The sequence below is a fragment of the Vanessa atalanta genome, chromosome 9 (assembly GCF_905147765.1).
Source record: "Vanessa atalanta chromosome 9, ilVanAtal1.2, whole genome shotgun sequence".
NCBI classification, from domain to species: Eukaryota; Metazoa; Arthropoda; class Insecta; order Lepidoptera; family Nymphalidae; genus Vanessa; species Vanessa atalanta.
In genome coordinates, this window is record NC_061879.1 from 5,131,450 (window position 1) to 5,157,409 (window position 25,960).

The window sequence follows — 25,960 nt, forward strand, 5'->3', positions numbered from 1 at the left end:
TTTCTTTTAAATTTATATCTCAAGATTTATTACCAGCAAGTTATTTGTGTAACCAAAGGAAAGCAATTTCTTATAAAATAATTTTATTTTATAATTATTTCAGCCATCACTCGTTCTATTAGTAAAAATCACATAATAATGCGTTAAGGAGTTTAGAGAAGAAAGTTTTATGCTATTGATAGATATATTAAATAATTTACTTCAATCCGACTTCGCAATAAAAAAATGAACTTAATTTACGAAATTAATTATTTAAATAAATATTATAATGTGAAAGATGTAAAATTTGTTTCTTTGTTTGTATTTTTCTAAATTTACGCAAAAAATGTAACTGTATGAAACTATAGACTGATATAAAATGAACGTTGTATACGTTCATTTTATTTCAGTCTATAATTTCAAACGCAAAGACAAATACTTTATTTTGAGATCTAGCTCAAAGGCTTTGTATGAGAGATTTATATGTAGGTCTATAAATGGCAACGACGGCATATAGCTATATTTTATAAATAAATCACAATACACATTTCTATCTTTTAGAATAAATGTACAAATATCAACGGCAATCTTAGCTTAATATAATTATCGCAAAGTATTAAAACTATTAAAAGTTAATTCATACATTTTCTATTAATTCTGAAAAATCGTTAATGTTTTGTACTACTTGTCCAATTTGCAAAATGTCATTTGAATAAGTATACTTTTTTTTCCATTTAATTATTAAGAATAATTACTATGACATATCTCCAAAAGATACTTTTAGAAACTACGTACCCTTTAAGTTTAAACCGCTAAGCCGATGAGATTTGATATTAAGATAGTTTGAGTCCCGGGGAAGGGCATATACTACTTTTAATTTTCTTTCTCGAGAGGATAAAATGGGGGCTGAGGATATGTATATATGTGTGGCATATGTAAAGTTTTATATTTTTCGCGCAGGCAGTTATGCTCAGTTCAGTATAGTACTCATACTGTACCATAATAATCAAACTTGGTAGGTACCTCTATTGAATAATAGAAGGTGGTACACTTGTAGGACAAAGCATAGGCGTCTATACAACAGGATGAAGATAAAAAAGACATAAAACACGCTAAATGTTATTACATACCTAACAACTTTCTTGATGATCTTGATGAAACATCTTGGGCGATGAAACGATCCAGGCAGTTTCAAATAATCACAAATTACTGGAAACAAATAATAACGACGAAAAAAATATAAAATCCCGTTGAGGTTGTTCACGTCATGTCTGTTCTTCTCAGTTCATGAGTATTTATTCTGCCATTGCTACCCGTAAATTAGCAAAAACATTTTATTGATGAATATATTAGTTTATATTCGTGGTTTCCCCGTATGTGAGATTGGGGTTCAGTTGTTAGGTCCCCTTTTATCCAGACCATGTGTATGTCACAGGGAGTAAGCAACTTTAAGTACAGATACAAGGTATATAACATGGTGATACAAGGAATGGAGAATATGTCTTACAGTGCAATGCCAAGAGTGGTGATAGCTATTTACCACCAGGTGGCAATTTTCAAAAGCCGAATACCGTATTTATAAAAAAAATCGTTAAAACTGGTACCTATTTATTTATTAGTTTTACGAAAAATTTTAAACGACTGTCAGATTAATCTGGAATGGAATACGTTTACGCAATTCCACCCTTCACCGCCCTCTTGCTTTTCCTGGGGGAGTGTTAAGATGTTGGTAATTTACTTTTGGTTATTTCTATTCACAAGTACCTATGTGTGTTAAATATTAAACATATTAAATATTTAACATAAAGCTGTAATTGTATCCAAATGTAGCCATAATCTATGTATGTAAGTTTGTTTGTAATTTTCCATATAAGTTGTCAGGGATACAGAAAGACCGTCAGATACCTAACATCTGCACCGAATTTTAATGCATTGACCAAATAATGGTTATCTTTCTTACATCTTGGAGGTCGTTGTGACATTAGACCACGAATGAGAAAACCAAATATAGGTAATATTTACTACTTAATCATTTCGTAGATTAAAAATAACATTTTCAAGGTTCATGATGACTAAATTGAAGTTGGAGATTTAAGGAGACTGAAACCTTTCAGGCGGTGATTATTCAAGATCCAAGTCCAGCCGTAATATATAAACTTATTATTTTAGAATCAGGAGCCGATTCAATTGTAGCTCGAGGAAACTCAATGTTCAGTATCTTATTGATTTTAATGTTTAAATTAAAAAAAATATTTGAGCTAAGAATGCTTGAATGGCGTAGCATATTGCTTAACTACTTAATTGGGAGCCATATGATAAACCACTAAAATTTTAGTACGTTAAAGTAGACATATACAAGCTTTATATAAAGACGCTCAGTATGTGTCGAATGCCTATATTCGTTATCTAGACACGCGGTAGCGTGTCAGCCAAGTACAAGTAACAGAACTGGCGAGCAGCACCGTGTGTAATATTACACAAACCATTTGGAGCCACTTTTGACCTCCTCATAACTCAAAAACTTTTTGACATAAACGTGTCAAAATTGGCTCATATATTGAGACTTGCGATATACATATGTGTTTCAAATTTCATAAGCGCATCTCAAACGGTTATTTAGATATTAACGTCTAAAAATTGTCATTTTTATCACTGACTGACCTATAGATCAAAACTATAACCTACTTCCAGGTGACCTAGAAAGTTAAAATTTGGCATGCAGCTAGATAATTAGGCCAATCCAAAGGAAAAAATCTGAAACTGGAAAAATTTTATCATTTTATTATAATTTTTCATTTTATTGGGTCTATTAGGAACAGGAACTTGGATAGTTCTCATATAGGAATTAATATATAGCCTTCGCAAGTTCTAAGCCTGTCACAAATGAAATATAAACACAAATTAAGCACGCAAAAATTCAATGGATACTGTATTTGTCTGGATATGAACTCCCAATATCTGGTTAAGATTCATGTTTTCTAGTGACTGGACCATCGCAGCTCTTAATGTACGTTAATACTAACTAAGCAATACTAAGCTGTCCTCCATTCTTCTTAGATGTTCTGAATTATAATTTGTTATTATAAACACAAACTACAATTTGTGTTTATGAACATATAAGAACTAGCCAAGATAGACCTTAGGCTACAATATGTTATCCTAAGTTATAAGAAGAAATGATATTTTATGTAGTTATAAATAAATTTCAGGAAGGACCATTGTACTTGGCACCCATTTACATCTCACTTCTTTTGTCGTTGAAGTCAACAACCAAGGTATATATATTGGACTTGGCTCTCATTTTTACATTTATGTTTTTGATGGGATATACATATACATAATTACACATTAAATACAGTCCTTTAACGAATGTCTGTTTTCAGCGAAATTATATTTTTGAATAAAAGATGACCTTTTTTAGTTTATGTAAACATATGTTCGACATTTTGAATTCAATTTGTTTATTTACTAAAGAAACAATATACGAAGGCAATATTTCATGAATTGCATTTTTCACAACGTCATATACTAAATAACGTCGTTTTATTTTAAATATTAAAGGTGAGCAAACATTACTATCCTTCCAAGATAAGATTAATTATTTACTTAAATTTAGAAGAAAAATAGACAAAGATGCGAATTGTATAAAATTACAATGCGGTTATAAAATAAACTTCGATAAAGAATTTAATAAAATGAGCGAATTCATTTGCGCGTACTAATATTTTCTTAATTAATTAATTAGCTTACAAGGTTTTATTTTTAATAATCAAGAAATACGCAATTAATCTGTTACTTGTACCAGACACTGCCTCACTTACCCTTTAATCTGGAAAACGAAAATAAGTATTGCTTTTTGGCTATACTTGGAACTCTGACTTTTGGCTATACGTGAGGTGTTTCTTACATTGTCGGGCTTGTACAAAACCTTACAACCAAGAGAATAGTTCCGAAACTACGGCTTAACATGCTTTTCAATGCAAAACCGATTGATTCGATTTGATGAAGAGGACGAATGCATTTGACTCTATTTATTTACCCGTGTCGCTATATTCCAATAATTGAATGAGTACTAATTAATAGTAACAATAAATTTCCTCGTTATTCACAGTATCCTACGTTTGTTGATATTCGTGTATCCATACCAATATCACATTTTTGAATAAAACACTGCTTCTCTGTCTGTATATGTAGCTCATGAACTTTTTTTTTTGTATTAATTAAAACATGCTGCATTCATGATCTTCACACAAGCGTGTCGCTCATAACTGTATATCTTAAGGCTATAAAGTCATATGATTGATAAGCAAAATAGGAAATAGATGGATTAATGAGAATATACAAAAGCAAGCTCATTGGTCAGTTTAAATTAACTTTCATAGGCGTTCTTCACAATAAGCAATGTAATTCAAATAATCTAAAAAAGACATATAAAAAGAAACTCGCATTTTCAAAATAACTTTGTGGCACTTATGCATTCCAAGTTAACGAGAGTTCAGAGGTCAAACTCACACAACGTGACTCACACAACGTGAAACCTTATACGGAATAAAAATAAAATAGAAAAAGAATATAAATAGACAAACAATAAATACAATCATAATTATACGAAGATAAAATTGTATGTTTTATGATTGCTTAGTGGCTGTGAACTCTGACTTATTGTTCGGTCAATTAGAGTTTGACTGATTGTTAATGTTTCACTTCTGCCTACAAATTTTAATATACTTAATAAATAATATACACATGTGTATATATGTACTATTATCACTATTAAATATATAAGTCTTGCCTAACTTTTTATTTACAATACACTTATTGTTATAATAGAATTTCCTCACATAGACCCTACTCAACTTTGGCGTCGTTTGAACGAATAAAGATTTTGACAGAATATATATTTATTCGTAATATGTTATTGCACCGTTACTAATACGTGGAGTGTAGCATAAAGAATGAAGCAAGTAAAAGACGGTTCTTTCGCAGAATTAAATAACAATATTTCGAATATAATTCGATGTTACGTGCTCATTCGAGTCCAACGCTGCTGTTACATATTTACCAACTACTTACTATTCGTTATACTTTTGGCGTCTGTTAGCTCCTATGGTATAAATATTACATCCGAGAACAGTTAATCCAATAAAATAACAATGTACAAGTACAGTACAAGTACGAAGGTACTAGTTGCTCCAGAGATAGTTACATAATGATAAATAAGAAATTTTGCTTTCAAATCTTTTTAAGCTTATGTAATGCAACTTTCTTATATCTTACTTTAAGAAAACACAATAAAGGACGTTTATAATGATGCCGTCAAAACAACAATAATTATATAAAAAACAACAAAGATTTAATTATTTATTTATGAAAATATATCGCTCAGATTTCAACGCCCATTATAAACCAAATGTTATCTGAGTTCTCTTATCAACTAAAGAAAAAAGGTCAGGTATCTGAACTCGTCAGTTTTAAGAGTCTTCTCAAGTGACTCTAGCGATATCTTTATATTTCAATGTTAACAGCCATTGAAGTGATATTGATAACTAAAACGTAAGTATATTTACGTTTGTAATAAACGTAGGACGCCTACCACCAGTCTGTTCACTGCCATCGCACAATCAACTGTCGAGTTCGCGAGTGAAAAGATTATTTCGTAACTTAACTATTGCGCATAGTAGTCAGTTTCTTTTACATTATATCTTTATCACGGCCCTAATGACATTCAGTGCAGCTAAAAACGTTACAGAGTGGAATAAAGTGTACGTGTTAAATACAAAATTGATTTTTTAAAAGTGATCTCACTAAGGTTCGTACGCTAAATAATTATAAGGATAACATAGTTCTGTTTGAATGGTTACATGATAACTTATATATATATAAGTATATAAACAAAAGGTATCTAAAAAATTAAAAAAGATTTCTTAGCTTTTATGCACAATTAAGAAGAACTTTTGTACTCTTATGACAATAAATATTTTTTGTAATCAAATTTTTGATAAAAATGTTGTTTAAGAAGATCAAAATTATTATTTACATCGCTACACACATATTTGTGACTCTCTTGTGAAACTATCTTACGAGTGATAGTACTTAGTAGTTTTAACAGACACGTTTTGAATAGATCACATTTATTTTCAGTTTTCACTAGAATTTTATCAACTCTTTATTTGCCGTATTAAGTCGAAATTAGTTTCATTTTTTAGTTTCGAAATGGAATGCTAATAAATGTCAAACCAAACAGTTCTCATTGTAAATTAATTCGTATTACTTTAGCGTAGATTTGATTCGAGTAGCTGAATACCAAAAACTTTTTTTAATTAAAAACTCTATTTGTGCAATCGAAAATACGGGTTACAGAATCGCCTAACTGGGCCATTTTAATTATGTTTAAAATGAATTTACTCGCTTAGTAATATTTACATTGATTTAGCATTAAACATAAAAAACAAGGTAATATTTTAACTTCATAAACTTGACGTAATCTTCTACAGGCCAAGATTACCTTATGGTATAATATAGTAAAACTCTTAGGGAACTAATACATTTACATCTATTGTTGAATAGTTTTTCGTTTAAGTGATTACCGAAAACGAATTTGTGCCTAATTAAGAGAGCATTAGACCCAAACAGTCATTTGTAGAGCATCAAGCTCTACAAATGACTGTTCTTTATAATAATATAATTTTGAGTATTATATATTTGTAAAAAAAAAACTTTTCGATGCCTTAGACCTGAAATATCGCACAAGTTTGGGACAAAGTATAAAATATCAAAACACTGATTTATGCAACTGTGTAGCTGACTGATAAGGCAAATTTAATTCTAAGGCTAAATTCCTGTTAGTCAAACTGAGACTATCTCGATCACCTATTTTTTTCTTCTTTTATTTTTGTTTCATGACTGAAAAAAGTTACACGAGAATTGTCTAAATATCTAATAAAAACTGAATAATTTTACTAAAAAAAAACTATTATAGTAGGTACAGTTCAGGTCACAGTACGTTAACAGTAATAATTACCTTATTTTCCTTTAAATCGTTTTTATACTTTGCATACAGGTTACGCAACTAAACTAAGATCATGGGTAGGCAGTTTCTAAAGTAAAGTTACGCTTGTATCACTCTTGTACGAGTAATTCTTTTATGCATAATATAAATATATAAACAAAAAAGAATATCTTATAAAATGATAAGATCATCATTGCTTTTATTATGATATAGGTATGTGGACGAGCAAATGGGCCACCTGATGGTAAATGGTCACCACAGCCCATAGACAACGGCGCTGTGAGAAATATTAATCATTCCTTACATCACCAATGTGCCACCAACCTTGGGAACTAAGATGTTATGTCCCTTGTGCCTGTAGTACACGCACATTCACGCTTCTAACCGGAACACAAAAACACTGGGTACTGCTGTTTGGCGGTAGAATATCTGATGAGTGGGTGGTACCTTCCCAGACGGACTAGCACTAAGCCCTACCACTAACTAATAATTATTTATTAAGTATTAAGTGTAAGTACATATTATGATTTCACATTAGTCTTCACTTAAAAAATACTTCTAAAATATTCTTTACTTAATTAATTTAGTTGTCAGTATGCAGACTGTATTTAAATCAATAACTACACCGTGTACTTAAATTTAATATAAAATATGCGTTTTTAATTGGGTTGTTCAGAAGAATAAGTAAATTTCCCGTTAAAGGCCGCTGTAGTACTACAAAAATAGATTAAACCATTTTTATACTTTCATGCAGCTACGTTAGGAAATAACGTATGTCAGCGCATGCGCAATATTTTCTTATTGACATGCCTGCATGTCATAAAATATTCTTAATCGGTAACCAAAGTAACATTATCGTATTGAGATATTATTCGACATCCGCGATAAGTATTATGACAGCGTTAAAATTACCCGGTGGGTAAAAATCATGAATCTGAATTGAAGGTCGTGAGGCTTCAATAGGCTACTTTCGTTAGTGAAAAATAAATATGATATAAAAATAAAGTATGAATATTGATAAAAATTAATATATGTAGAAATATAATTAAATATTCTGATTTTGAGTCATAAAAACAGATTATTTTTTTATCATGTTAAAATTCGTAATTTATTGTCTGTATCACGTTAACACGAGCCGCTATGGTCTGACGCATATAACCAAGTCGTGTTTATTTTGCCGAAATATTTTTTTATGTAAAATTAATATTTAAGTAATACTAATAGGTATTTTATTGTAGGCATACGCTATCAACTCACACTGGAACTGAAGTGAAACAAAGTGAAGAATTATTATTATTAGAATTATTATAGAAAAGATTATTTACAGGCTAATATTTTACTTTATTCCGGAAAATTAATTGGTTATCTGATTATGTGTTCACTAACGTGCCTATGGAGGCACTGGTGTATAATTTACTATCGATTATTTGTTTAAATAGATTATAATCACTTAAATGGTAATATCCTTAACTTTACTTAACTCTAACTTAACTCTAATCTCCTAAGATCGATTTTCAATTAGATATCGACATTGAATCGATAGTGACTAAAACATATCTAAGTATAATACGTCATCATAATAAATCAAGATAAGAATTTTATCCAGTTAACAGAAACACACTCGAACCAAACGTGAGTTAAATCTTCTACGAAAGAAATTACAGATGGGTTCAAGGCATTTATTAAGTAATAACTTTTTTATAATTCTTTTTTACAAATTTATTAATTTACAGTTTCTTTAAACTTTTGACAAGAGATCATAGTCTCATTTAGTATTTTTAAAATTTTTTGATAAAATATTCAGAATATTTTACCGAAAACATTAAAAGAAAACCGTTTTAAAACCGCTAAGCTATTTACGCTCTTAACTGAAAATACAGATGCAAGTCATGGTACTTGGTGGTAGGACTTTGTGCAAGCCCGTCTGGGTAGGTACCACCCACTCATCAGATATTCTACCGCCAAATAACAGTACTGTGTATTGTTGTGTTCCGGCTAGAAGGGTGAGTGAGCCAGTGTAATCACAGACACAAGGGACATAACATCTTATGTATGTATATCTTATCGTGGCGCATAGGTGATGTAAGGAATGTTTAATATTTTTTACAGCGCCTTTGTCTGTGGGCGGTGGTGACCACTTACCATCAGATGGCCCATATGCTCGTCCGCCAACCAATGCCATAAAAAAAATAATGCATGCTACGTTTGATGACTCATTTGTGTTTCAATTCATTTCGTGTTAATTACAAGGACATGTAGAGTGTCGCCTCAGCGTGGTTTTCGTAAAAAGAAAACAGAATTGTACTTTTTATTTGTTTATGGTTAATTTATTTTCAAAAGTAGCATTACTACAAGAAAATATGTATAAAATGGTCTATAAATGCAATTCCACATACAGTTGAACATAATGATAACTTAACCTATGATTAATATGATAATTTAATTTAAAAAAATGTAGCAAAAATAATAAAATAGTCGACTAAATTAAAAAAAAAAAACATGGACAAAGTTAAAATAACATTCTAAATTACTAAACAACAGAAAGATACATAGACAAAAAGCTAATAAAATAAATACGAAAGTAAGTAGTCGTAATCCGTAAAAAAGAGGTATTTTACATAATATAATAAATAATAATTAGCCTTATAAGTCTCATGACATCGCCTCGATAGCTAGTTGGAACAGGTTTATCAGAACTGAAGGTTTTAGGTTCTAATCAAACCGAATCTTATAATTTGTATTAATCCACATCTGGTTTGGTAACCCCAATGAGCCATAACACGTATCACAACACATTTAAAGTTGACAATTTAGCTAACAAAATAACGATATCATAAACTTAATGTAATCTTATACAAGTTGGAGGTTATATATGCCATATATGTATGATGGTAGATTTAATTTAAGTTGGTCCACTAAACATGTAATTTAGAGCCTGTTTTATTGTTATCTCTAGAAAAAATAATATAGTTTATGGTGTACGACGATCTCGCAATTGCGTCATGAAACTGCATTTTTGGCTCTCGTATCGCCGTCCTCACCGATTTTGGTCAGGATAGCTAATCTTAAGAGAAACAAACACAGGTAGACTTTATTCATGCAGTCTTATAATCCGATGGAACAGCAAATCCAAAACGACCAGAAAGGGTTTGATGCGACATAATGTAATGCGTTGCTGTAGTTCTATTTACCAAATTCACAATACACAATTAGATGATAAATTAATTCAAAATATCCCGCAGGGTTTCATTATAGAAATGAATACCTAGCCCCACACAGGATGCGTATGCTTGGAAGAGCACTTCCTATCAAAATTATCAATCAATATTTAAGTTGATAATATTGATAGTATAAAATACTAAAAAATGCCAAACCAATACATAAAACCTTTACCAGTCGTATCAACGCGTTTCGAAGAAAGTTTAAGTACATACATATTAGATGTCTGATAACGTCTGTCAACAGTTTTAATGCGATTAATATATTTAAATAATATAGACTATTTGTTAATTGTGATAATAATATACACGGTATAAAATGTACACATATTTCAGGGTAAATTAATTACTAATTAATTGATGTTGTTATATTATTTTCAGATGGGCCCTCGAATCTACAAGTGGGTGTTCAATAACAAACTTCTTATATTGTTAGCGACGGTAGCATTTTGCCTATTAATTTCTACTTTAGTTTTGTCAATACAAAATAGAAACCTTAAAAGATCAATACGACTCAACAGTCAGGTCATCGGTCAAAAAACGAATAGAAAAATACTTGAACGAATAAATACGAGTATGCCAGAGGTTAGTACAAGATCATTAAAACGTTTTGATCATTTCAAAATTAAATTAGTTTAAGTATGGAGATATGTACATATCACCGAGATAGCACAGAGGTAACACATGAAAAGATACTTATAGATAAGATACTATACTAAATCTTAACCGAACATCGGTGGCTTAAACTCGGGCAAGCAGATCTCTATTTTCATATGCTTACTTTGTGCTTATTATTAATTTCCTGGTGGAATATAGCTCCAAGCCCGCTCTTCGACCAAATTATTGTAACCCTAATAACCATAAGTTTTAATTCGATGCGACATCATTGTCCTAAATTTCTTACCTACCCATAACTTTGTACTTAGAAAAGAAGCAACTTTATAGCATTTTCAAAAATAGTATAATAAATAGAAAAAACGTAAAAAGTTGCATTTTCATTTAAACAAGCACCTTTGATAGGCTGTAGTATTTGATTCTAATAATATGTTCCGAAATACTCTTGCTGCCAGGCTACATAACTACTTAAATTTTAGGCCTTTAAAAATGTACCTAGTGTACAATTATTTTTTTTTTTCAGAGTACCAGACTTTCAAAATATGTAATACCTACCAATTATATTTTAAAACTATGGCCTGATATTAAAAATAAAACTTTTGAAGGCAATGTTACAATCTCGCTTAATGTTTTAAAATCTACGGATTTAATATATTTGCACGCTAAGGATTTAAACGTACTTGAAGTTAAATTGAAAAACTTCTACAACGAAACTATATTAGTTACGTCTACTAATATATTAAATACTGCAGAAGTTCTTCAGGTGAATTTGCAAAGTGAAATAAAACCTAATGCGAATTATAAGCTTGACATTATGTTTTCTGGAAGATTAGACAAAGGAATCGTAGGATTTTATGAAAGTACAATGAAAAATGGAGAGTAAGTACCCAATATTATATGGAATTTCAACTATTAAAAGAAATATTACAAAGTAAATGATCCATCATTTTCTCGGACAACTGTATAAAACCTATATAGAATGATAATGGATCGAAATTAAGATATTTATGGGTTTCAAATCCAGTAAATAAAAAAATGACAATTGCCTGTCTAATAGGATTGGAATGGTATGAAGTTTAATTAAATCTAAAACCGTGTGCCATAATTAAACTAACTCACTCTCCTATCAATTGAAACATAGACATACCTACTAAGAATTCCTGCTTGGCGGTAAAATTATACATGAATGAATAATGAATGAATAAAAGTAAATTTAGGAAAGAGAAAAAACCATTGATTAGGCATAATATTTTTATCGTTTCAGTCATCCCCAAAATCTAACATGTGCCTAGGCTATTATTGAAAAGAAAATTTTTGATACGCCGATTAAAGGATTTATTTCCACCGAACAACCTAATTTCATTAAGTTGTTGTTTAATTTTTCGAGTTTAATTATTAAGTACAATTTTTTTTAATCCAATAAAAAAAAGAATACCTAAATTAAACTTAGGTCTTTGCCAGCCCAATCAATGTTGACGAGGTAGCTTGTTCACAATATCTAACCTAGATCCCTTTATAGACAATTTACTTAACGTTAGATACCTATTATGTACCATAAGGAGGTAATAAAATAGACAGATTAATAGCACATAATATAATAATAGTTATGTTTGGTGTGATTATTATATCCTGTTCAGTATCCAACGGTCTGAACAGTTATTCCCTTTTTGACAATGGTCATAGTAATAAAATACATAACGTAAAACTTTACTTTTGTTTTTAATAATAATAAAACATGCAAAACTCAGATCTGTTATGAAAATGGTACCATTGGATCTCTATTTAATCTTTATTTTTATTTAGGGATTAAGAGAATACTTATACTTGCCCGTTGGCAACATTCATAGGCTCAACTGTCAGTGTCAGTAAATTAATCAATTTGACATAAGTGTACTAAATAAATTAGAAATTGCCCGCAATCCTTATTTGTATTTTTTTTTAACCATTGTGTTATTTGATAGTTTATAGTAGGATAGTAAAAAAATAAATCATCCTTTTTTCAAATAGATGACTACAAAACTTGCATATAGTCTCATAAGTGTTAGATATATTTTGAGGTTTAGAGTGACTAAACAATTTTGCCGGTTGAAATCTGTAAATTGTTTCGATGCAATGGAAAATTCTTATAAAATAAAACTCTCTGAGAGACTGTCGTCGTCTGTTCGCCCTTTACATTATCAACTACTTCTAAAGCCAGATTTGAAAACTGGTATTTTTCAAGGGAATGTCAAAATAGATGTAAATCTAGAACACGAAAGGAACTTTTTATCCCTGCATACAAAATTTTTAGACATCAGTGATGTGAAGGTTTATAAAGATATAACAGAAATTTCTGTTGCAAAATATTTAGAAGTTAAATCTCTGGAACAATTGTTAATTCAATTTGATAAAAATCTCGATCCGGGAAAATATAATTTAAATATTCAATTTAATGGTAACTTAACTCGCAATATAGTCGGATTTTATTTATCCCGCCTAAAAGATAAAAGGTAAAAAGTATAATCTGTACTTTGTGATATGATATGTAATGAAACATATGATAATATGTCACATGTTATAATTAATGAATTTGTATTTCAGCACTATGGTAGCAAGTAAATTCCAACCGACTTATGCTCGCCAAGCATACCCTTGCTTTGATGAGCCAGAATTCAAAGCCACATATGATATTACATTGGTGAAACCTGTGGACTATATGGCACTTTCTAATATGAATGTAAGATAAATTTCTACAGGTAATTCTAGTAATAAAATAAACGAAATACACTCTTGTATCTAATATTAATTATTTTTACATTTCTTTTTATTCATTGCATATATATTTAACAAAAGCTTGTGAAGCATATCTGAGTTTCTAAGATGAATTCCAGTCATGATAAATTAATTCAAAAGAAGATTAACTGAACTTGTAAAATATAAAGAAAAGGTAGTTTATTGAAGTATAATATAGGAAAAATAAAATATTTTTATGTAATTGTTAAAACATACACAGAAGCCATAGATAATAATTGACTACACACTGTAGATTAACAGTTATTACATTTGAAAAAACAGTATTCTGATTTAAAAAAAGGTAACATCTTTTATGTCACTCTTGTCTATCTATATGTCTGTCATAGATATGATAATAGATAAATCATCCACTTAAATTCACAAAAGAAGCTCATTATTTCAACATGAAATAACATGCAAATTCTTTAATTTATATATTTTTATAGTTCTTAATATTCAGTGCAGTCTAAAATAACATTTATTTTAGTTTATAAAATTCTTGAGAATATATACAATTTCCTTGTTTTTAAGATACACAGAAAAATATAAAATCACGAATTTACAAATAAATAGCATAACAGTAATTTGACTGACATTGTTTCAATATTATCAGCACAAAAACAAAATATGTCAATCACTATCAAGACTACAGATAACTTGACATATCAAGTATGTTAACATATCTCTTATATATAAATGAATATATGTAAAAATATTAAACTATATGTTTGTTTATAGGAAATATCTAAAGAGACAGATTCTTCTACTAACACTGAGTTAGTCACTTTTGCGACCAGCGTTCCAATGTCAACGTATCTAGCCTGCTTTGTCATTTGTAACTTTGATCACAAAGAAGCTGAAATCATTGCTAATGGTATTGGAAATAATTTTAAATTGAGATCATTTGCACAAAAGGATCAAACTCACAAGATTGATTTTGCCCAAGATATTGGAAAGAGAGTAACCGAGTTTTATATCAAATACTATGAGGTACCTTTTCCACTTCCTAAATTGGGTAAGTATAAAACTCTATGCTTATTTTAATAATGATACCACAATTCCAAATTTAAATTTTATTTCATAAATAGGAATATAATTATTAAAGTCAATAAAATTTTATTTATTTATCACTATTGAGGTATTAGTGTTGTTAATATATGTATTAATAACTATAACATAAAATCCTAGTCATTCATGTCATTCTGACATACTATCAAATATGTATAATAGATACAAATAATCTAATCAAAGACAGTGAGAATTTTCCACAGACAATTTTACTACTTTCAATGACTATGCCTTACACAAAAGAAAATCTTAATTTAAGTTACCTAATAAAGCATTTTTGAATTGTCATATTATAGGATTAAATAGAATGTAAATACCATTCATTCAGAATGTTGATCCGAAGAATCTATGGCAAAAACCTGGAACTATTAAATTAAAGTCAAAGTCAAAAATCTTTATTCAATATAGAAGTGTTTACACTTGCTTATTGATAACTTTCTTTACATGAGTAGATACATATTTGGCCGATGATGGACTATACAACATTTTCAAGATGCCTTTTCATGATAGAATTAATTAAACAATATAAAAATTTTTCATTACAGATATGATTGCTATTCCTGATTATGTGTCAGGTGCCACCGAACACTGGGGCTTGATCACATACAGAGAAACCTCATTTTTGATTGATGAGGCGACTGCATCATCTAGAAACAAAATCGGTGTTGCTAACACTGTTGCTCATGAACTAGCTCACATGTGGTTTGGAAATTTAGGTAAGATTTAGTAGAGGACAAGTGGAAAAGTCCAATTTGGAATAGAGATAACTTAGGATAAATCATCTCAATTCCAACTTTCACTTAAAATATAGGCTACCTGATATATTGCTGCAGGCACAAGCTAGTGAAAAGCTATATTATATATAATCTTTATTTTCTTTTGTTTTATTTTTTGTTTTAGTTACTATGAAATGGTGGGATGAAGTCTGGTTGAATGAAGGTTTTGCATCATATATGCAAGTGAAATCTTTAAATGCTATAGAACCTTCATGGACAATGGTATATAATAATTACTTAATAAATTAAGGCTTTAATTATAAATGTTCTTAAAGGATGGTTAGTTAAACAATGCCACATCTTTTTATTTCCAATGTCAAATCAATGATAGAAGAAAAAGTGTTTTTAACTAATAACTTGCTAAGCAATGTTTATACATAAGGCTGTAAATTTTTAATCAATAATATTTTAATGAAATATTTTAATATTTCAGTTGGACCAATTTCTAACCAGGACATTACACTCAGTGCTAGTGATCGACGCCAAACTTTCAAGTCATCCTATTGTTCAAACTGTTGAGACTCCAGATGAAATTACTTCCATATTTGATTCCATATCTTATAACAAGGTAAGAAAATATACTATGCTTGTTCGATAATCTTACTTACATTCTAAAGTACCATATTGCGCATGTTTTTATCTCCTGGAAGTATCACAATCAAAATTTTAGGATTATAATTCTTTTTTCTTGTTGTGTCTTCCTTGTGTTATTAATCTTAGTAGGATTCTAGTTTCCTAGGCCAATTATTTAATTAGTTGACGGTATGTGGCCTCGATTATATATCGTCTCATTAAGTTTTTTGTCCAGAATCTCCTTTGTAGTTGCCGTTTTGCCCTTTCCCGCCGCGACGTTATTAAATAATAACAATAATACTTTCAAACTGATTTTCTACCACAGCAATAATGACGCCGATTTTAAAGACTAGTCATATGTACATAGAGAGCCGAGATGGCCCAGTGGTTAGAACTCGTGCATCTTAACCGATGATTTCGAGTTCAAACTCAGGCAGGCACCACTGAAATTTCATGTGCGCATTTTGTGTTTATGTGTAATCTCGTGCTCGGCGGTGAAGTTAAACATCGTGAGGAAACCTGCATGTGTCTAATTTCAACGAAATTCTGCCACATGTGTATTCCACCAACCCGCTTTGAAGCAGCGTGGTGGAATATGCTCCAAACCTTCTCCTTAAAGGGAGAGGAGGCCTAAGCCCAGCAGTGGGAAATTTATAGACTGCTAATATAATGTAATATGTATACGTAAGATATTACAGTGCACGATGAGAGATGACACAGAGGTTACAATACACGAACCAAAGATTGCATAGTAACTAAGGGCTTCGAAATTTTCATGTGCTTAATATGTATTGATCGTAAGGAAAGCATGATGTGGATGTAATTCTGTTAAATGCTTCACACGGAACAGTGTGTTAGCTCCAAATCGCAGAAATAGTGACAGTCTTATCCCAACAGTGGGACACTTTTAGCTTATTACTTTATTTTATAGTAAGTAAGGTGTGTAAAATTTCATTGACTAAATAGCCCTTTTCCAGGGTGCGTCTATTTTAAGGATGTTAGAAGGATTTATTGGAGAAGAAAATTTCCGAAAGGGAGTGTCAGACTATTTAAAGAAATATGAGTTTGGCAACACCATTACGAAGGATCTACTTACATCCCTAGAACCGTATTTTAATAATAACAATCCTGGTTTAAATCTAATGTAAGTATTGCCTTCTTTCAGAAAGTATTAAAATGTTACCATATTTTTTTATCGATTGTGCTAATATCAGGATCTACCATTTTTTTTCTAAAACTATATTACCATATACCCTACACCTAATCCCTTTCAGTTAAGAAAATTTCCCGTCAATGCGAAAAAAATTAACAAAGATAACTTACCTACTTAGTAGCAGCGATATGTATTGTGCGTTTGATATTTTTATAAATGTATGGTTATTTAAACATTTATTTAGATATTTATTAATGATTATGCTTCACTCAGTATTTTATAACCAGTCTCTTGGCCAAAGATTGCGTGGAAACTATTACCATTCTGAGTACCCTTATTAATTTTGCGTTCCAGTAAAAAATATATAATACAAAAACTTACATACACATTGAAATAAATTAACAATAATTCATGCATAATTTAAATAAAAAATAATCAATTTATATTATCAGTGTTGTAATATTTTAGGTATATAATGGACACGTGGACGAGGCAAATGGGTTACCCGCTGCTAACTGTAACACCGGGTGACGAAACTAATACTTACGTCATCACACAAAAGCGATTCCTCATTGACCCAGAGGCTGTTGTCAAACAAGATTCGAGCTATAAGTAAGGCACTATATTGCATTTATATATTAAAAGAATATAAAAATCATGCTTGTCACGTCTATCGTCTAAATTGAAAGCAAGTGAAACTGTGAAGCGCAGCTACTTGTATAATTAATATTATACACTAAAACCTTCTCCAAACCTCGTCGTATCATCACAGATAATTTTTATGTGTATTTATTGAGTAATATTTTCAGTTAATCAACAAATAAAACGCTCATTTATTATTAAATAAAATTTATTATTAAATGAGCGTTTTATTTGTTGATTAAATATTATATTATATATATTATGAAGAAAATCCAATTGGACACAAAATACTGTCAGACAAAATTTCAAGAGTGTAACAATAATATTTTTATAATTTATTTCTGTGGCTAATTTATTACAGTAGCTTATTGACTCTTTGATCGGAAGTGGCTATTCACTGCCTTCACCCATAGACTATAATATGAATATTTATATCTATAATTTATAATTAATCTAATTAATAATGTCTAAACTTTACTTTGTAATGAAGCAAATACAAAACAGTTTATTATTATTGTTTTGTTTATTGAGGAGGTTAAACTTTATATATATAAAAAACTCAAAACTCAACTCAAACTCAAATTCCTTTATTCAACATAGAAGCATTACACTTACTTATTGATATATTTTCTTCAAAGTTTCTTATGTATTTAAATTAACAATTTTTAAAAAAGTATAACACTAATAATATAATACTAATAATAAAATAATCGCTATCATTTTAGATATCGTTGGTTTGTTCCGGTCACATATGCCACTAAACAAGGTCCGAAAGAAAACATACTGTGGTTCCCGGATAATGTTGACAGTGGTGAGTACCGATGACATAACTTATTAATGCCTTTTGATTTGTCCCCAACTAAATCCATCAATTGCGGTCAAAATGTGATGTAATATTTCTTTAAAAGCAGTCTTTCAGCATATGAAGATTTTTTTTACATTTTCCATTCAAGGATGGGAAGTGGGAGAAGTGGAGAGTGGTGGGGGTATAACAAATATAATATAAGTAGAAAGAGAGATAACATTTTAAAACATCAATCATACGAAATAATTCCTGCAGTTAAACATATATACACACAAACAGCTTTCATAACGTGCTATTTTTTCCCTTTTGGCTATCCCAGAGCTGAACAATTGATAAACAATTATTTTTTCTAAAATCGTTGCTAAAGTTCCTTCGCTCGAGATCTGTTATTTTCCATATACTTTGTCAAAATTCTTGTAGGTTTGCTATATGATATTATCTGCGTTCTTGTCGCTTGTGGCTCTGTCTTTTCACATCCTTTAGATGGTTCACATTGTAAGATAACAGCGAACGGTTCTAATTAAACCGTTAAAATAAAGACATTGTCTGCTGTCTAATGCTGTTCAAATTTGCCTGTGACTGTTACCAATATGCCACATATTCTTAAAAAGTTAAGAAGTAATACGAAGCCCTCAAATACTATCCACTGATCTACAATTGATCTGTTACACTTGGGGTAGTGGTTTTAAATATTGTATGATTTGTTCATTACCAGTTACGCTGACTTTGGAAGAGGGAGAAGATTGGTTGAAGATAAATAACAATCAAGTCGGATATTACAGAGTAAATTACCCGGATGATATGTGGCGAGGTTTAACAGAACAACTTAAGAATAAAACCGAACAGGTATGTATTATATTAAAGAAACGATTCGTTTCCTTACGGATGATATAATTTTCTACGAGGCATATTACAAAAGCGTCCCTATTAAAAATGTTTCGTAAGTTTCGAAGTATGTATGTGATGTATAGGGACGACTTTAACTCGTAACTCATAATCGGTTACCGATGTACGATAAAGATTCGCCATTGGGTATTCCACTCCTCATACATTCTACCACGACAACGCAATACTTTGTATTGTTGTGTTTCGGTATGAAGGAGTGGGCTGGTGTAACTACAGGCACAAGGAACATCTCAGTTCTCAAGGTTAGTAGCTAGTAGTTAGGCTCATTGGCAATGTACTTCTTAGAAGCCACAGCGCCACAATGTCTACTTATCGTATGTTTCATGAAATATCCGTACATTAAAGAGCAGATCGACAAATTCGTAAATCAATCAAACAACATCAGCATATCTCGTTGAATGACTTTTGTTAAAATGGAACATTTATTACATCATTTAATAATTATTTAGCTTGATAATTAAACATTAATTACTATCGTGTATGCATACTATAACACCCCTAAATGTTTATAGGAAGTAATTGATGATAAGTTTGTTGGGTATAATTGCAGTAATACCACCTATTGCTTCATACTATTTTTCGTTTTCAGTTTACAATCTCAGATCGATCACACCTCCTTGATGACGTTTTCGCTCTAGCAGAAGCTCAAGTGATACCGTATCAAACGGCTCTGAATCTATCCACCTACCTAATAGTTGAAAAAGATTTTGTACCATGGGAAACCGCTACCTCAATCTTCGCTATACTTTCCGAAAAACTTTTGAATACAACTGCTCATGATAATCTACAGGTATGTTCAATTCTACGATTATATATTAATTCTATGATTATGATTATATTTTATAATTACATATTTGAATGTTCAAATTTACGTAAAGGCTACTTTGAAACTTTGCCATATAAGTACATTTGATTACATAGATCATTTGGTGGTAGGGCTTCGTGACTTGTAGATACCACTCATGTATATCGCCAAAAAGCAATATTTAGCATTGTTTGTTCCGGTTTGAAGGGTGTGAACCAGTTTAACTAGAGGCACGAGGGATATGACTTCTTAGTTCCCGAGGTTGATAACGCCTTGGCAATATAAAGGTGGGGATCACTAACCATCGGATAGCACACTTGCGAGTTTGCCTAAGCTCAACAATAAAAAGTTATATATAAATATATTACTTGTTTCAGAAATATGTACAACATTTAGTAAAGCCCTTATACTTGATGCAAACTTGGGAGAAAACGAAGCTAGGCGTTATCGAAAGGTAAAATTTAGAGTTTGTTATTATTTAAATTAGCGCAAGTAACGAGACTGTGTCAAACATATTTATATGACCTATCATTTGTATATATGTATTCACTCAAGACGGTACGGTCCCTCCACGCTAAATTATGGGGGGGGGGGGTGTATAAACAGATCTATATCGGTTATGTTATAAATAAAAAAGTATATTTGTATACATTATGTTCGAGATGAGTAGACTTCGACACTGTTGTTATAATGATTGGTTATCACCATGAAAGTGGATGCTATTTCATAGAGATTTTTTATAATATGCATCCACTTTGTTGTAACTCTATACTAGGCGACAACGTCGACTTTGACTTCGACATTATTTTTTTTTACTCTTAAAATAGTTATACAATCGACTTTAGTACCTATGGTGGAGTGAGATAGATGAAGCGGCGGCGACTGGATTTGGTTGTTGATTATCGTTCATAGGTTGACGGACGTCAGTAGAAAAATAAAAGAATTATTAAAAAATATATGTAAAAAGGGAATAAACGATTTTAAGAGAGTTACAATATTAATTGAGTTTGCTACGATGTGTCATCACAATGAGCGAATCTGAATAGCAAGGGTCCTCATTTACGTCCGTTATATGTAAATTTAATGATTGAATGTACCTTTTGATTGTATAATAGTAGCAAAGGTACTAAATATTTGCTTAGACAGCTAAGTGGCATACGGGCTCTCTTGTAATGTGAAAACACGTGTTCAAAACTGAGCCTCCCATGTCGTCCATCCTTGTAAACGACATATCACTTGTATAAAAATAGCTAAATTCCTTCATTTAAATTCTAAAAAATAGTTGAAGATTGCAAAAATGTTTATATTTGTAATTAAATAAGGGCTTGTCGATTTTACAATGAAACTTATTTATTTTTTCTTAATTTTTTTTTTTCCGTAGCTTATTAAGAACGCGAATTTTATCACTATCCACGACTTATCAAATGTCTGATGCCGAAGACAAGGTTAGGAATATATTCCTAACGTGGCTAAATGCACCGAACGAGACAACAATCGAGCCGGACCTGAGAGATTTCGTCTATTATTTTGGTGAATATGAGATAATATACCCTATCCCAACCGAAAAGAAAAACATATACCATGCGATTTGCTTCCAGCTCTGATATATTATGCTCTACAGACAATTCTTAATTAATATATACATAAATATATATATATCCACTCTAATTTACTTCAAAAATTCCGATAAAACTTCGCCATCATTTACACGCCAATTTCATATCATCATCTTTATGTGCGGAAATGTAACAAAACGAAAGCACTCTAAAAAAAGTTGTAAAGACTTGAAAAAGCAAAAGCCACCACATAATTACAATTTGTATTTAATTGTATTCAACTCTTTTTGACAATATTACTGATCGAAATACTTTATTTAAAATGATCAATAACAAATGATATCAAGGCTATCTATATATATATAGATATATATATTTTCCTACTTAAATCTATAAGTGCTTATAACAGAAGTTAGTCCCGGTGTCATAACTTTCCTTTGATATGAGGATGATGTTAATCAAGATGATATAAAACTCTGGTTACTCTAACCTAACCTTATTAGTAATAAAAATAAATAATGATATTGAAAGAACTTTATTTTAGCTTCAATTCCCAATTGTATAGTAACTACTCATTGATCCAATTCAATATCAACTAAATGATTGAGCTACTAAACTAGCTGTCTAAATCATAATGATAATAATTAGTATAATATGACCAGAATTTGTTAGTTTTTTATATTTAATATGTTTTGACCTTGAATAGGAATGAAAGCGGCGTCGCAAAAGGAATGGGACAAGTTATGGGAAATTTATTTGAATGAAGAAGACGTGCAAGAGCAGGCGAAACTGCGGAACGCCTTATCTGCTCCTCGAGACATAAATATATTGAAAAGGTATAATATTATTATTTTTTTTTGTCCTAACTTTACAAACGTAAATCTATTGTTATGATTATTATATATTATAGTTACAGTTAGTAAATGAAGGAAATTTATGATCGAAGCAAATATTCAAAATATAATCTTAAATACTAATCCATTTTAAAATTTTAGATACCTTACATTGGCATGGGATGAAAAATATATAAGAAGCCAAGACTACCTGAGCGTGTTAAACGCGATCAGCTCGAACCCGTCCGGCTCGGCGCTCGTGTGGCAGCACGTGCGGGCGAGCTGGCCGCGGCTGGTGGAGCGGTTCACGCTCAACAGCAGATATCTGGGTAGCCTCATACCGGGCATCACGGACACCTTCAACTCGGAGCTCAGGCTTCAAGAGGTAACTATGTTTAATTTAAAATTAAGTGAAACAGTTTCGTTTTTCATCTGTGAAGGTAGATTTACAGGGGGCTATTCTGGTAAGTGGTCACCACCGCTCATACATATTGATGTGGTAAGAAATATTAACCATCGTATCCGCCAATACACCACCAACCTTGGGAACCATGATGGTATGTCCCTTGTTTAAACCGGAACATAACGATATTGCTGCAAGAATATTTGATGAGTGGGACCTTCTCAGACGGGCAAAAAGTCCTACCACCAAGTAACTATCATGCAGAATAATTATTGTCATTATATTCTATACATAAGCAATGCATATCGTTAGAATTAATAGGCGTCACGTTTACTTTTGTGTAAACTGGCGGAATATGTTTGAAAATGTTCGTTATATCTAAAAATGATTAAATCAATAAATAATTTTCAGATGGAGGCATTTTTCGCGCAGTACCCTGATGCTGGGGCCGGTGAGTCATCCCGTATTCGCGCACTTGAAAATGTACGAAACAACATAAAGTGGACAAACACACACCAGAGCGCTGTCTCAGCGTGGTTGGAAGAAAAAGTCAATGAATTATAATAAAAGCCTTAAATAATGTGTTCATAAATATTGTAAGACTTAACGATGATAAATAAATACTTAATAACCCATTGTTTTTTTGCTTTCTGGAAAGAAATGCATTGACACATCCCGCCCGGTCGGGGGGGACCGGGACGGGTATGCCTTATGGCTGCCGGTGTAATAGGCCTAAAACCTCCCCGGAATTCCGCCTCACCGCACGGTTACGGAAGGACGCCAGGGTTACGGAAACACTCGCTTATGCGCGCCAAGATGTTAGAGTGTGCATGACTCTGTCTACGTCTGTACTGTGACGGACTTCCCCGCGTCCGCCACTGAAGGCATCAGACAGACATCCTTTAAAAGCAGTAGTTGTTTGCGCTAAATTATAACGAGTATAAATATGCTATTTCATTTCTATTTCATATAATATCCTTTCCATATAAGACGTCGAATTAATAGAGTGATATCATTCGCTCAATTTGCTTGAAAAATATCATATCATCCCATTGGTATCTCCTGTGATACGCGAACCTCACTGTAAACAACAGTCGTTGCGGGAACGTCCAAGTCCTCAGCCCTTGTTGCTGCTGTCAGTCTAAGCTGGAGCTGTGACGCTCGGCAACCAAACGCTCAGTCTGATAAATTACCAACCTTTGTGCGTGTTACCAACTTTCACATACCTATGTATAATTTTTTCACTATTGAGTTCTTAGTCTTGTCTTGTCTGATTATTATTTTTTACTACATAGTCCTACTGTAGTAATAATCTTCTGATTATTCATGACCAGATACCATCAACGTCGGCAAACCACCCCCACTCCTGATTTTTGTGTAATATAAAATAATTTTAATTGAATTATTTCATAACATAACTTTTTGTAATAAAGACTTGTTTAAGCAAAAAAAAGTTTCTTTTCGTCTCCCGGGACAATTTGGTGTATGTACTATCAAATACATACATAGTCGTAGGCAAGGGGTGTTTTAGGTCTCCAAACCTCGAAATTATTACGCTTAGTAAAGAAGAATCATGGTTATCGTGCTGACAAAAAATATTAGGTGTTAATGAAACTAACAATATATATATATGTCTTTTTTTTGCATCTTCAAAAAAGTTAATGCGTCTAGCCGTTAGGCGAGGTTAAAGTAATAAATATCTTTGACATTATAGTAGTTATGACAAACTATACTGAATCAATCTAAGGATATTACTATTGCTACCACTACTCGTAAACTTTAAATTAATGAAGAATTAAACAATTTTCTGAATTTAAGTCATAAACTAAGTATAATGAGCTATAGAAAATCATACAGTTTAAACCAGAATTATAAAAAAATACTAATTCATTTATTATTATTCTTCTAAAGTAACTTAATAGTTTTTTAATATAATGTATTTGTTTTAATTTTATATTTTAAGCTTACCGAATCTTTTCCGATTTATAACACTATAGTTGGTTTCCCCATTTTTTGGTATGAGTAAACCAATGTGTAATAATGTATTGGTAATAGATAAAGTCAATAGAATCATTATATTATTTTCATTTCATCCATTCTTACGCATCGCGCCCGACGAGATTGGAGCACGTGCCGATTTTTTGCGGTCCTAAAGAAACCTTTCGCGGCACATGCGATTTTGGAAATATTTGGGGCAAAAAATAGGTGAATGACATTACACATACAAGAGGGTACATTTCGTGCCCTCTTGTGATTCAGATTCGATGCAGAAGATGAAGTCGCATTTGTAAAGTGTCAGCAATGCTCAATAGGCAAATACTTCTGTTCAAAATTAAATTATAAATACATATATGCGAAAATTTCTTAAAAACGCCCAGTTTGGGGAATGTCAGTTTTATCAGCACTGATTGACTATTTGTCAACAATTTGAATGATGATTTTTTCAGTAGTTATGTTTGTAAATACTTACAAGATGTGAAATGTGATCTCGCAACAGCATGTGATCACGTCGCCGTTGTAATTAGGTAGGTACTGTTGAGGCAAATTTCTCATTATACATTTTATTATAAGAGAACTGAGAATCAGGCAAAGCAACTAAATTGCTAAGTATTCCCAACGGTGAGTGGGGCGCCAACAACACAGAGGCAACGTAGCTGCTGGCACTGCCGCGGAAAATTACAGACGCGCTTCATTTACCCCGGTTATAGACCGTATTACTACGTTTCGCTACTCACAAGACAGTAATAAGTAATTAAGGGACATTATCATTACTGACGTCACAGAAGTTTATAGCCAGCACCTGTGACCTAATGAGCAGTCTAATTTTACACTTATATTCTCCGTGTC

The 25,960-nt window shown here is 31.4% G+C and overlaps 1 protein-coding gene across 2 annotated transcripts; it reads left to right on the forward strand.

Annotated features, from left to right (window-relative positions):
• The first annotated feature begins 5,590 nt into the window (after positions 1-5,590).
• Positions 5,591-23,742, forward strand: LOC125066541 (glutamyl aminopeptidase). 2 transcript variants are annotated; one of them, XM_047674652.1, is made up of 18 exons: positions 5,591-5,788; positions 10,588-10,791; positions 11,345-11,700; positions 13,402-13,537; positions 14,332-14,608; positions 15,207-15,377; positions 15,562-15,659; positions 15,871-16,005; positions 16,988-17,154; positions 17,632-17,775; positions 18,531-18,616; positions 19,326-19,456; positions 20,106-20,306; positions 20,699-20,775; positions 21,703-21,851; positions 22,584-22,713; positions 22,873-23,095; positions 23,525-23,742. In XM_047674652.1, exons 2-18 carry the CDS (start codon positions 10,588-10,590, stop codon positions 23,675-23,677), a joined length of 2,838 nt encoding a protein of 945 aa, XP_047530608.1. In that variant the 5' UTR covers positions 5,591-5,788; the 3' UTR covers positions 23,678-23,742. The 2 variants fall into 2 exon arrangements, with proteins under 2 accessions (XP_047530608.1, XP_047530609.1); XM_047674653.1 differs by lacking the exons at positions 5,591-5,788; positions 10,588-10,791; positions 11,345-11,700 and adding an exon at positions 12,720-13,310.
• Positions 23,743-25,960: the final 2,218 nt, after the last annotated feature.

What these genes read in the sequence shown, in the direction of transcription:
- LOC125066541 (XM_047674652.1), top strand. Translation starts at nt 10,588, where the DNA reads ATGGGCCCTCGAATCTACAAGTGGGTGTTCAATAACAAACTTCTTATA. An exon ending in AGTACAATGAAAAATGGAGA is followed by an intron (nt 11,701 to 13,401) that starts GTAAGTACCCAA and finishes TTTGTATTTCAG; the next exon opens with CACTATGGTAGCAAGTAAAT. An exon ending in AAACAAGATTCGAGCTATAA is followed by an intron (nt 17,776 to 18,530) that starts GTAAGGCACTAT and finishes CTATCATTTTAG; the next exon opens with ATATCGTTGGTTTGTTCCGG.